This window comes from Somniosus microcephalus, chromosome 19 (assembly GCF_052327205.1).
Source record: "Somniosus microcephalus isolate GS21.2 chromosome 19, FLI_Smic_1.0, whole genome shotgun sequence".
Taxonomy (NCBI): Eukaryota; Metazoa; Chordata; class Chondrichthyes; order Squaliformes; family Somniosidae; genus Somniosus; species Somniosus microcephalus.
This window is the reverse complement of record NC_141005.1, coordinates 72,509,311-72,523,727: the sequence shown is the minus strand read 5'-3', so window position 1 is coordinate 72,523,727 and position 14,417 is coordinate 72,509,311. Positions and strand designations below refer to the sequence as shown.

At 43.9% G+C, this 14,417-nt stretch overlaps 1 protein-coding gene across 3 annotated transcripts in view; it reads right to left on the bottom strand.

Annotated features, from left to right (window-relative positions):
- Nucleotides 1-14,417, bottom strand: part of patz1 (POZ/BTB and AT hook containing zinc finger 1) — an 89,685-nt gene that overhangs the window by 25,366 nt on the left and 49,902 nt on the right. For all 3 annotated transcript variants that reach the window (XM_085962041.1, XM_085962039.1, XM_085962040.1), the window contains exons 2-3: nucleotides 4,733-4,796; nucleotides 4,045-4,216 (exon numbers count right to left, since the gene is read on the bottom strand). In XM_085962041.1, coding sequence (XP_085818167.1) covers nucleotides 4,045-4,216; nucleotides 4,733-4,796 — 236 coding nt within the window. The remainder of the gene's footprint in view (nucleotides 1-4,044; nucleotides 4,217-4,732; nucleotides 4,797-14,417) is intronic.

The window sequence follows — 14,417 nt, the reverse complement described above, 5'->3', positions numbered from 1 at the left end:
TGTTGAGTGCCCAGGTTATAGTTATATGACAGGTGCTTTACTCAATGCTGTTAGATAAAAAGGTCATCACACTCAACAACCGCAATCAACATGAATTTCACTCAGAGGCCACAGGATGGCTGGTATGGGAACTAGAAAGAATGTCATACTGGTGAAATGGGGGCACGCTTCCGAGGTTGGGACCAGAGCACATTGTTAGGGTTGTGTAGCGGGAACTTTCCTCTGCATCTAAAAGTCACATACATGACCTGGGAATGCGTGAAGTCAGCACTGGTTGCCCTCAACAGAAAATGTTTCATTCCCCAGTATGAACATTCCTCATCTTGAGCATAAGATTCACGGAAACTAAGTTTGAGGGAAAAAAAGGTTATCCGATTCCACTGGGATAGACAAAATTAATTACATGGTGGGGAGGGGGGCAAGATCCCAATCAGACCCATTGAGGCGCTTTACAACACTTACTGGCTGCTATACAGAACTGAAGGCACAAGAGCGCCACTTTTCCCCCCCATACAATGATTATGCAAGCTTGGCAACATATTCAAATATTTTTGTCTTTGTATAAAGTTATGGAGTCAAACTAGTTAAGAAAACAGACACAGCGACAGCCAAATGGCTTTGTAAATTTAACACTTCATTCCTAGGGTTTTCAAAATGACAGCCAATCACCTCTGGATAGAGCAAGAGACAGGCTATGGGATACAAGAGCGTGCTCACACTGGAGAAGTATATTAAAGTCGTGCAATTCAGGAAAGGGTGGCGGGAGGCCCTGCAGTAGAGCAGCAACACCAGTTACAGGATGGACTTGTGTAGCAGTCAAATCTAGACAGACAGTGATGCTTAGTAAACATAAGGATTACTAAACGTGACAGCCTTGTAAATCTGAAGATGAGGTAAGCCCAGAAAGTGGCCATGAAATAACCTTCAATTACTCGCTAGGCTGCTGCCCTAAAAGATAGTAGGAGTGCAGAAGGCACACAGCCACCCACTTAGTTATCTGCTACTCGTCACCAATTGCTTTGGATCTTTGCACTGTTGGAGAACTATCTAGACTTTTGAAATTGCTTCATACAAGAGACATAATAGCATAGGACAATTTCTTGACCCAAATGAAACTGAGAAATAACTGTGAGCTCAAAGGACTGCCCATCAGAATGCCAAATTAAATATGGCTACGTCTACAATAAAGATTTTCAGCTCACTAACTCAGCAAAGCAAATTTAACACGAATTAACAGAACAGAAACTTAAGATCACCTATTAAAAGAGCTTTGAACAGTGGAGCACAGTCATTTGTGCAAAAATAAATCAGGGTCCTTACTGAGAACCTATGTAGGCCTAGCTGGCCATAACTGCCAGATATTTGCATAAAACATGGCATCAATGGGCAACACCCCACAAACCAAACAAATGGATTGTGAAAGACTAAAATAGCCACAATATGAACCAGAGTAGAACTGGGGTTTAACCAGCTTTGAACAAGTGCTGCAGATGCTCCAGAATCTCAGCAACTTCACACAAGATATGCGCTATCCCACTTTGTGTTATAATCAAGCCTGATTAGTAGTTGTCCTGCATAAATTGGCTCTGTATGTACCACTGTAGTTGAGATATCCAAAAGTTGTTGCTTTTGACAGCCAGGGTGATACAATATTTGAACCCCTTATGGGGGATCTCTCTCTTGCAGGGAGAATGAGATCCTGTCCTTTATCACTGCCACACAGTCTTAGAACCGTGATTTGTGTGGCCAATACAGGGTCGTGCTCCTGGTGCTCATGTCTTTTGTATTACTTGTGGAATCGAGGAATTGAAGGCAAAACGTACGGAAATGTTTGTGTCAAGGAAAAGTAGAAACTGTCCTGCCTCCAGGCTGATGCAACCTCTGACAATGAACAGAAAGTTGGGAGTTAGCAACTGTCCGAGGAGCACTGGGTGGTTTTTCTGAGCACAGAGCACAAACCACTATATCGTCTACTGCAGCTAAGTGTTAAGTGTGACCTCCTGATTCAGGTACCACCACCAATCTCTTCATGTTTACAGATACAGGGGACTACCGCAGAAAGAAGAAAACATGGACTGGCCGGTTTGGAGACTTGCAGCACCTGCTAAATGTGAAGGAGTAGAAGGACAATGGAAATTGAAGGCACTGTCCCAATTTTAAGAGCAAGAATGATGCAAGGAGCAGAACAAATGGTTAATCTGGGGAGAAAAACAAACTGGTGTAATCGAGGGCTTTGAGGACAGGCACAGGAGGTGACACGTGGAACTATCTGCAATAGCATGCAACATTTTGCGCACATACCAAGTATGTGGTTTCATGGGAACCACTAAAGTTAGATTTTCGTTCCACAATGTGTGGGAGTGACCACAACAATTTTACTCAGAATGCTTTGTTTAAACACTCAGAGCTGCCAAGTTCTATATCTAAACAGCACTCTCTGTGAGGGGATGCACTGGCACTTTGCAATGGTAGTCTAGCACCATGTGCCACTGAATGGTGCAGTGTTGCTTTCATCAACTAGAACCTTGACTGAAATGATTGTTTTCCATCAACAACTCTCACTTTGCTATGAAAAGTAAAAGTTGCTTTAAAGGGATGAAACTAAAATTATTTCTAAAAGTAAATGAACTTTTGGAACAGATGTTGAGATTGAAAGAGACAAATTAAGCCTCAGTCATCAATCAAATCCCGGTTTATTTCTCAATATTTCGCAAGATTGATATGGATTAGTAAAACTATGCTGCCATCTCAACTTAAATCTTCCAGAAAGGCTGTTCACCTCCACCCCCATCCAATCAGGACATCCAACTGTTAATTGCTTCTTACATGTTTGAGTAAACTTTGGCAACAAAAGAGAACAATTAAAGACTGCAAATAAATTACAATTGGAGATAAAGCAACTAGACTAATACCAATGGCAAAAACACAGGAAGCATGAAATTCAAGATTCTGCACCACCACCTCCCCACTGCCCCAGGAAATACCTGGGGTTCAAAGCCCAGTCTGTCCCACGTTAGCTGATCTTATCCAAGGCAACAGTAGGGGCACAACAATTGATTTAAGTGCCATTGACTCAAGGATGGGAAAAATCAGCCGGGTTTCCTACTCCTGATCACCATCTGTTAATGCCTGTTGGAGCTTTACACCAGTGTGACATCAGGATAGGACAGGACAAGACTCAGCAGTGGTGCCTCCCCATCTCCTGTCAAATAGCTGCTTAAACTCACTGTCTGGCCTCATGTACAGAGAACACCCACTTGGACCAAAGGGTTAACAGCAAGGAGTCGGTGCATTCAGGAGAGAAGGGGGAAAAGTTGCTGGTAAAAGGCAGTGGAGAGGAGGAACGATCTATGGGGATTGGTGGTTTAAAAAAAAATAGTAATATGGTAAACCTGTAATAATGATTACATCAGTGGTCAGTTTGCAATTGTTTCTTCTGTACACAAAATTCAATCACAATATATCCCTAACCAAATACATTTTCAGAACATATTTTTGAGCAATTTCATTGGCTTCCCCTTCTTTTTGCCAGTTGTTCATTGGCAGTTGCTTGATGCTCATTTATTGATAGGTGTTCTACCTTTTCAACCAATCAGCAACATTGAGTTAACAATGATTTCCAAATGCATATTTGAGCCAATTGGGTTTAAGTGTGACAAATATGTTGCATGTGACACTGTGAAGTGAGATGTATATTTCCCAAACAATCCAGGCTCATGCTAGACACACAACTTAATTACAGGAATTACATTCTTTCAAGCACAAAAGCATCCATGTTTTCTCTACCTTTTCTTACTTTACCATTAAGAGCCTTTCACAGCTTAAGCCATGATGTAAATCACTGAACATTTTTAAGGTGGCTTCACCTTTTAGGGCAGATGAAGACACAAAACCCTCGAACCAACATAGTACAGCAGATCAGAAGAACCCACATCTCTACAGTAACATCAACCTTCAATTGAGGTGAATAGCACAGCAGGTTGCGCTTTCCTTTTTTAAAAGTGACCATTCTTTTGTCCATAACTTTATTTTTTAGAAAGTTACCTTTGTTACAGATGTTGCAGATGTTATTTGGTCCTTCGTTGTGCTTTTTGACGTGATCAGTCATATAAGCTGCACGCAGATATTTCCCGCACACCTGACAGGGGACTTTTTCCTCGTGGCATGTCAAGTGAGAGCGCAGGCGGTCTTTGGTCGCAAAGGAAGCTTCGCAGGTCTGTACGAACACATGAACAATAAGGAAATCATTCTGACAGCTCGATAGTCACCATCTATTGAACGGTCTAATTTCAAATCACCATTTAGGGATTAAGCAGACAATATCACTTCCTCCTTCGGTTCAGTTGGCAAATTCCCTGCCCAGTGTGGAACTGATCCGTAGAAGCTCGGAAGGCCTCCGGTTCCATCTCTGGGCTCTACTGAGTTACCCGCTATTAGTTGGGACAGCAGTAAAGTTGCTGGAATTGACCTTAAGTGTCCCTGGGCTAGAGAAGGTTAATGTCAGCCAGGGATCCTGCGCCCGATTGCTATCCTGCGGCTCCTGTAGAAAGGCATGCATGTGCGGCTACTGGGTGAAGACAGGACGTGGCTTTCTGCAAAGCTCTCCATAGTCAAATCGTGCTGGGAGTGTCATTGGCAGAGATACGGCACATGCTATAGAGAAAGGCATGGAGTTACCTTCATTTATTGTACTTTCAAGCTTTGCAGAATGAACAATGAACAACCAACTTACCTGACATTTAAAGGGCCTCTCTGCAGTGTGCACTTGTTTGATGTGGCCATTCAAGTGATCCGGTCTGTAAAAGAAAATATTAAAATCAGCTAGGCATTGAAATTTAAGATTAAATATGTATACATCGATCAAGTATTTTGGAGAAAGTTTTTAAAATTAATTTTCAGGATGTGGGCATCGTTGGCAAGGCTGGTATTTATTGCCCATCTCTAGTTGCCCCGAGAAGCTAGTGGCGAGACCTTCTCCTTGAACTGCTGCAATCCACGTAGTGAAGGAACTCCTACTATGTTGTTACGTAGGGAGTTCCATGATTTTGACCCAGCAATACAGAAGGAATGGCGATATATGTCCAAGTCAGGATGCTGTTACCATGCACCTGCTGCCCTTGTCGTGCTAGGTGGTGCAGGTCACGGGTTTGGGAGGTGCGGCCTTGGCGAATATTCAGGTGACACCTTAAGGTGGGCGGTGAGGGAGAAAAATCAATATAAATTCCAACTGTGGGATTTTTCCATAAAAGCCTCTTTAACATAGACTATGCAATGTCAAATGAAGACGAGGTGCTTTAATGTGCTGACACACGTCTTGTGTGAATTTCTTAATTAATCCCTTCAAACTGCTCCCCCGACTGCCACCACCAGTCACAGACCTGCACCCACCAGTCCTTCGTCCCAGTGCTATAAAGTTTAAAATGCTCTTAGAATCAGATTAGTTACAGCACAGAAGGAGGCCATTCGGCCCGTCGAGCCCATGCCGGCTCTCTGCAAGAGCACTTCAGCTAGTCCCACTCCCCCAGCCCTTTCCCCGTAGCCCTGCAAATTTTTTTCCTTCAGATACTTATCCAATTCCCTTTAGATACTTATCCAATTCCCTTTTGAAAGCCACGATTGAATCTGCCTCCACCACCCTTTCAGGAGTGCATTCCAGATCCTAACCACTCGCTGCGTAAAAAAGTTTTTCCTCATGTTGCCTTTGGTTCTTCTGCCAATCACCTGAAATCTGTGTCCACTTGTTCTCGACCCATCCACCAATGGGAACAGTTTCTCTCTATTTACTCTGTCTAGACCCCTCACGATCTTGAACACCGCTATCAAATCTTCTCTCAACCTTCTCTGCTCTAAGGAGAACAACCCCAGCTTCTCCAGTCTATCCATGTAACTGAAGTTCCTCATCCCTGGAATCATTCTTGTAAATTTTTTCTGCACCCTCTCTAAGGCCTTCACATTCTTCCTAAAGTGCGGTGCCCAGAATTGGACACAATACTTCAGCTGAGGTCGGGCCAGTGTTTTATAAAGGTTCATCATATCTTCTTGGCTTTTGTACTCGATAGCTCTATTTATGAAGCCCAGGATCCCATATGCTTTTTTAACTGCTTTCTCAACCTGCCCTGCCACCTTCAACGATTTGTGCACATATACCCCCAGGTGTCTCTGTTGATGCATTCCCTTTAGAATTGTAACCTTTAGTTTATATTGCCTCTCCTCGTTCTTCCTACCAAAATGTATCACTTTGCACTTTTCTGCGTTAAATTTCATCTGCCACATGTCTGCCCATTCCACCAGCCTGTCTATGTCCTCTTGAAGTCCATCACTGTTCACTATACTTCCAAGTTTTGTGTCATCTGCAAATTTTGAAGTTGTGCCCTGTGCACCCAAATCCAAGTCATTTATTTCAAGAAAAGCAATGGTCCTAATACAGACCCCCTGGGGAACACCACTGTATACCTTCCTCCAGTCCAAAAAACAATCGTTCACCACTACTCTCTGTTTCCTGTCACTTAGCCAATTTCGTATCCATGCGACCACTGTGCCTTTTATTCCATGGGCTTCAACTTTGCTGGCAAGCCTATTATGTGGCACTTTACCAAACGCTTTTTGGAAGTCCGTGTACACATAAGAAGTAGGAGCAGGAGTAGGCCATACGGCCCCTCGGGCCTACTCCGCCATTCAATAGGATTATGGCTGATCCGATCCTAGACTCACGTCCACTTCCCTGCCCGCTCCCCGTAACCCCTAATTCCCTTATCAGCTAGGAAACTGTCTATCTCTGTTTTAAATGTTGCAGCTTCCACAGCTCTCTGAGGTAGCAAATTCCATAGATTTACTACCCTCTGAGTAAAGAAGTTTCTCCTCATCTCAGTTTTGAAACGGCAGCCCCTTATTCTAAGATTATGCCCCCTAGTTCTAGTCTCACCCATCAGTGGAAACATCCTCCCCGCATCCACCCGATCAAGCCCCCTCACAATCTTACACATCAACCGCATTGCCCTCATCAACCCTCTCGTTACCTCATCAAAAAACTCAATCAAGTTCGTTAAATACGATTTGCCTTTAACAAATTCGAGCTGGCTTTCCTTAATTAATCCACACTTGTCCAAGTGACTGTTAATTTTGTCCTGGATTATCGCTTCTAAAAGCTTCCCAACTACTGAGGTTAAGCTGATTGGCCTATAGTTGCTGGGTTTATCCTTGCACCCTTTTTTGAACAAGGGTGTAACATTTGCAATTCTCCCGTCCTCTGGCACCATCCCCGTATGCAAGGAGGATTGGAAGATTACGGCTAGTACCTCCACAATTTCCACCTTTACGTCCCTCGGTATCCTAGGATGCATCCCATCCAGTCCTGGTGACTTATCTACTTTAAGTACAGCCAGCCTTTCTAGTACCTCCTCTTTATCAATTTTTAGCCCACCCAGTATCTCAACTACCTCCTCTTTCACTGTGACTTTGGCAGCATCTTCTTCCTTGGTAAAGACAGATGCAAAGTACTCATTTAGTACCTCAGCCAAGCCCTCCGCTTCCAGGTGTAGGTCCCCATTTTGGTCCCTAATCTGCCCCACCCCATCTCTTTCTACCCGTTTACTATTTATATGCCTATAGAAGACTTTTGGATTCCCTTTTAGGTTAGTTGCCAATTTATTCTCATACTCTCTGTATGTGCCTCCTCTGAACTTTCTATATTCAGCCAGGTTCTCACTTGTATTCTCAACTGACATCTGTCATATGCCCCCTTTTTCTGCTTCATCTTACTGTCTATCTCTTTTTTCATCCAGGGAGCTGTAGGGAATGTACCTCATCTGTACCCGAACCATCTCCTCTTTAAAGGTGGCCCATTGTTTGAATACAGTTTTGCCTGACAATCTTTGATTCCAATTTACCTGGGCCAGGTCCATTCTCAACCCACTGAAATTGGCCTTCCCCCAATTAAGTATTTTTAGTCGAGATTGCTCACTGTCCTTTTCCATAGCTAATCTAAACCTTATGATCACTGTTCCCTAAATGTTCCCCTACTGACACTTGCTCCATTTGACCCACCACATTCCCCAGAACCAGATCTAACAATGCCTACTTCCTCGTTGGGCTGGAAACGTTCTGATCAAGAACGTTCTCCTGAACACATTTCAGAAATTCTTCCCCCTCTCTGCCCTTTACATTATTACTATCCCAGTGGGGGACTTCAATTATCCTAATATATTAGGATAATTGAAGTCTCCCATTATCATTACTCTATAGTTCTTGCACCTCTAATTTCTCTGCAAATTTGCTCCTCTATATCCTACCCACTAGTTGCTGGTCTATAGAATACACCTAGTACTGTAATGGCACCTCTATTGTTTCTCAACTCTAACCAAATAGATTCTGTCCTTGACCCCTCCAGGACATCCTTTCTCCAGCACTGTAATATTCTCCTTAATCAATACTGCCACCTCACCTCCTATCTTTCCTTCCCTATCTTTCCTGAACACCTTATATCCAGGAATATTTAGTACCCAATCCTGCCCTCTTTTGAGCCAGGTCTCCATTATCGCCACAACCTCATATTCCCATGTGGCTATTTGCGCCTGCAGCTCACCCACCTTATTTACCACGCTTTGTGCATTTACACACATGCACTGTAAACCTATCTTAAACCTTCTTGTAATAACAACAGAAAACACTGGAAAAACTCAGCAAGCCAGGCAACATCCGTGGAGAAAGAAACAAGAGTTAACGTTTCAGGTCGAAACCCTTCTTCAGAACTGAGAAAAAAGCAGGAAATGAAACAGATTAAAAGGCCAGTTTGGGGGCTGGGAAATGGGGGAGGGGATGAAAGAACAAAAGGGAAAGTCTGAGGTGAAGAGACATTAAGCGATATTCAAGACGAGACGAGACGGTAATAGATGGTAATGAAACGTTAACTGTTTCTCTCTCCATGGATGTTGCCTGGCCTGCTGAGTTTTTCCAGCGTTTTCTGTTGTTATTTTGGATTTCCAGCATCTGCAGTATTTTGCTATCGTATTAGACCGTCTTGTATTCTCTTATACAGCGAATACCATACTATTTCTTACTCTAGTGCTCCCTGTCTCTCCCAATCCTTTGTGCGCCTTGTTTCTCCTTTCTCATGTTACATCCTGGTGCCCATCCCCCTCTCTCCAGACACAGGTCTGAAAGGACAGAATCGATAATTGCACTGCTGGCTCTTCTGCACAGTTCAAGTGGCAAGAGTTTAAAAATGTCAAATGTCCACCGCTGCACTGCACTGAACTTGTGACATACACAGATCTTTAACAAAACAAAAAATACATCTGATTCTAAAGATTTGATGTACTGCCTTCTAATTATTGAAGCAATCGACATCCCAAACATCATCAGATAAGAAAAATTGGTGAATGCTGGAAATCTGAAACAAACAGCAAAAATGCTAGAAATATACAAAGGATCCACCAGCAAGAGAAAGGACAGACTAACACTTTGACTTAGCTGCCTCTTTGGGATGACAGTGAGCAAAGGTCTCCACCCTTTACCTGATGTTCTCCCCCTTTGTTTCGATCAGTCCTTTGAAGGGGGCTCTCACACCTTCCATTTCCAGGTCTCCACCCGAAATGTTAATTTATTATTTTTCTCTGGCACTTTGTGCTTTAATATCAAACATCAGGGAGCTCAGTAAAAATGATAATTGCTGTATAATTAGTAACCTTAAGTGGTTAGTGGAGAGAAGGGAAAAATCAGACAGTCCTGTTCGGGCAGGGAGGGGGAGAGAAAGAAAGTGAGAAACAGACAGTGAGGGTGCTTGTGCGTATATATCTCCGGTGTGGAGAGGGTCAAGCTTGGTTGTGATGCTGCCCACATTATAACAGCTGGCCGACACTCCCTGCCTCGCACCACACATGAAACCTGGCCAGTTGCCCAAGGTTCCTGAAGGCTAACATTGCCCGTGCAACTGAACACCAGTAAGAATTAGTGTCGTCAGGTGAGGAGGCGGGGAGAATATTTGGCCAAAGGAAAAAACAATTTACTGTCGAAGAACAAAACTTATAATTTTACCGTTCCAGTTGGACAAGCGCAACATTTTACTTTCAGAAAGGTAGAGAGAGACAGAGACAGAGAGAGAGGCAGAGACAGAGAGAGAGGCAGAGACAGCGAGAGAGAGACAGAGACAGAGACAGAGAGAGACAGTGAGACAGACAGAGTGAGAGAGAGAGTGAGTGAGAGACACAGACGGAGAGTGAGAGACACAGACGGAGTGAGAGACAGACAGAGTGAGAGAGACAGAGAGTGAGAGAGACAGAGAGTGAGAGAGACAGAGAGTGAGAGAGACAGAGAGTGAGAGAGACAGAGAGTGAGAGAGACACAGAGAGTGAGAGACAGACAGAGTGAGAGACAGTGTGAGTGAGAGACAGACAGAGTGAGAGACAGAGTGAGACAGAGAGAGAGACAGAGTGAGAGAGACAGACAGACGTAGCTATCTTTCGTACCCGTTGTAGTGGTGTCACTATATGCAGCCAAAGATGTCTGCTGTTAATCTTTTAACTCACTGCTTGAACCAAAGATAAAACCCATAATTCAATACAAACTGGCACTGTCACTCAGAGGCCCCAAAATGGTTGCAAGCTGTGATTTATCTTTACTCTGGCTCAACTTTTAACAGCAGCTAATCTTGATGCTGATCTGTATGAAATCACAATGTGTGTGTATATATGTATATATGTGTGTCTCCTGTGTATCCACACCCACAAGGAACCAGACCGAGCCCAAGCTCATTTCACCCAAGAGTCTTCCAGAAAATAGACAAAGACTTTTATCTATCTCGTCCATGTAGCCTGGATTGAAACCCAGGCTTAGAGGTGAAAGAACAGTCTTCTGTAATCCAGTGTCTGTATAGAGCTCCATTCATTAGCGTTACTACCATTGATCAGGCATCTAATAGATTAGAAAGGAATACGGGAATAAATCTAAAGGTACTAATGACATGCAAAAAAGAATTGTATAATTCTCCCAGTGGCCCAGTAGGTAAAGGTAGCACTTGGTGTGGTAGAGAGAGAACTACAGGCCTGAAAGTCCCCAGCTCGATCTTGGTCTGTGTTGTGTTAGCTGATCTCAGTCAGGGTGCTACAGTTGGCTTCAATGTAGCTGACCAAAGGAAGAGAAAATGATCAGCCGGCTCACACACGATAAATCGCTTTCTTGGATAAGGTGCTAGATTGACATTGGGATTTGTTGAACTGGATTCCAGAAAGACTTGGTTCTTTTAGGAGAGATTGGAGTTTGCAGGGGGGGACAAGGAGAGAGAAAACTGGAACATGGGAAATAAAAAGAGGCATCTTTTCCAATAGTGGAGAATTTTAATACAATATTGAAATTTCAAAGTCAGGGCATCCCGCTGTAACAAGTAATAGTTGAAGTCTAATCTGATCTACATCCAAACCCCATAAAAGGTGCCAATTGTACAGGCAGTTTTGTGAACATTTGTTTTATTTCCGTAATGTTCTGGATCCAGCTGTGATTTATTACAATGATGTTCTGAATGAGCATGGGCTTAACCTAAACCAATTAGTGTAGTACAAATAACCAAGCGAGGTGAAACCCACCAGAACACAAGCATGTCCACAACATACTGGTAAACCGATACCCAAGCCCTTTACACTAATTTACTTACCTCATTTAAAGTTTAGCAACCTGTTGCTCCATTTGCTTTCCTCTACGTCCCTTCTAACCCATCCTACACACCTGACATCTACACTGTTGAAACCAAGACTCATTGCACCATCTCCCACTCCAACTCATCCATTCCTAGGATTTTAAAACTATTGAATTCTTCACCACCCCCTTCCATTCACCCCAGCACCCACCCCCCGACCCCACACCTAAGCCTTCCCTTCCTCCTACAATCTCCGGCCTTGAAAATACAAGCTTGGCATCACCTCATCAGTACTCAGATTCACCGTGTTTTCGCTTTCCCCACTTGGTGGTTTCGGGCCCTTGGCTTCATCGATTGTGGTAATAATTTTTGCCCACATATGGCCAGTTTGGAAAAATATGTTTTTACATTTGCCCTGAAGGAAACAAAGTTCTACTGCTTAACGCAAGATACAAGGACAGAAAATCCACTGCACAGCCTCTGCTCCTCGTTCTGGTTTTCAATTCCTCCTTGGCCTTGCCTCACCCTATGAGGGACCTCCAGCTGTTACAACCCCACAAACACCCTTCACTTCTCAGACATCAGATGACTGCTTATCCCTCACTCCACCACCAGAGGCCAATCCTTCAGTCACTACACCCCTTTCCTCGAGTACTCGACAATATCTCCTGCTTGCCAACTCCCTTCCAGCCTTCAAAAGCCTCTTTAAATAAAACTGATCAATCCCTATGGCTTTTCTTCCTAATGTTTTCTCATTTCTTGCTCGGTGTTCTCATTCTCTGCTGTGTGAATGTTCTCAAAGATGTCTGCCTTCTACCATGAGGAGCACAATAGAAATGCAAGTTGTTGCTTTTTATACTGGTGTAGAACTACTGAGATAAGATTTACACTATGGGGCAAATCAACAATGTTCTTGCGCCAGGTAAAAGTTGATGTACAAACAGTGTCCTTAGACCTGTGGAACTGTACCCAGCAAGAACCAGACTGCTGTTGGCAAACATTTTGCACACAGCAAGATTCGATAAACTGTAATGAGGTGAATGACCAATTAATCTGTTTGTGGTGATACTGTTTGAGGGAGAAATGTTGGCCAGGACACCAGAAGAATTCCCAGCTTCTCTTTGGTTAGTGTCATGGGATCTTTAAAATCCACCTGAGCCACCCCAACGTGAGTTGGCTTCAGTTCAACATCTCATTTGATGGACAGCACCTGACAATGCAGAACTCCCTCAGTACTGCAGAGGTGTCAGCCTAGATTATGTATTCAAGTAGACAATATTAAATGGAGTTCCTTCACGAGATGGCATGGGCACCAGTTCTCCAGTGGTAGGACAGGAGTCTGCCTCTTTACCGTACGGAGGCAGCAAACGTGTAGTCTTTCTCCCCCGACTACCTTTTCACATCTTCAAGTAGCTGTCTCGAGTAACACAGGTTGGGTCTGACTGCAGGTTTGGGTGGTAAATACAGCAAGGAATCATGTCAGGGTTTAAGAGGAGAAAGGAAAAACTCTAATCCATATTTATATTGCCACAAGCTAACTTATTAACTATGTCTCTGAGACACAAACTGTTGTTTTACACTGTCGGGTGCTGATCAGTACTAAAAAGCACTGGTAATCAAACTTGTTACCATTATAAGCACAGCCCAAGGCCGCCAATTCTAGAGTTACAGAAAATGGCAGAAATATCAGTAACTATCCTGAAAAACATTATTAGTTAAAGGCGTAAGGAAATCTCGGTTTCTCGAGCACCAACCCCTCTTGCTTAGTAACACACTCTGGAATCTACTTCTGTTGTGTCCCACATGCTGGCTCCCATTATTAATTTTGCGGTGGAGTCTCAGATGAGCTCCAACCAGTGACCTGGTTGCTGTGGTAACCATGTGCGTGTCTGTCTGTGTGTGTGTCCCCATTCTGTGCTAAAGATGATCTCCCCACAAAAAAACTGCACCATGCTAAAGAGCAAGACACAATTAGTCAGTTTGTATTGCTGTCTGTGCAATGCTGCGGACAGAGTTCTGTTTAATGGATGACTGCATCAATTCCAACCCGCTCTTAAATCTCATCCGTTGTTTTTTCATCTTCCTTTTCTGGCTCCCATGTTAGCCTACAGTGTTAACAGATCTCTCTCCTCAGGTACTGGCCCCATTTCCCTCAAATCTGCTGCCATCACCCCTCTCCTCAAAAATACAACCCTTGACCCCCTCCGTCCTTGCAAACGACTCATCTCCAGCCTCCCTTTCCTCTTCAAAGTCCTTGAACATGTTGTCGCCTGCCAAACCGGTGCCCATCTTTCCTGGAGCTCCAGGTTTGAATCCTTCCAATCAGGTTTCCGCCCCTGCCACAGTACCGAAACAGCTCTCAAAGTCACAAATGACATCCTATGTGACTGCGATAAAGGTAAACTATCCCTCCTCGTCCTTCTTGACCTGTCTGCAGCCTCTGACACGGTTTGCCACTCCCGTCCATCTCCAACGCCTCTCCACAGTCGTCCAGCTGGGAGGAACTGCACTCGCCTGGTTCCATTCTTATCTATCTAATCGTAGACATAATCACCTGCAATGGCTTCTCTTCCCACTCCCGCATCGTTACCTCTGGAGTCCCCCAACGATCTATCCTTGGCCCCCTCCTATTTCTCACCTACATGCTGCCCCTCGGCGACATCATCCGAAAACACAGCATCAGTTTCCACATGTACGCTGACGACACCCAGCTCTACCTCACCACCACTTCTCTCGACCCCTCCACGGTCTCTAAATTGTCAGACTGCTTGTCGACATCCAGTACTGGGTG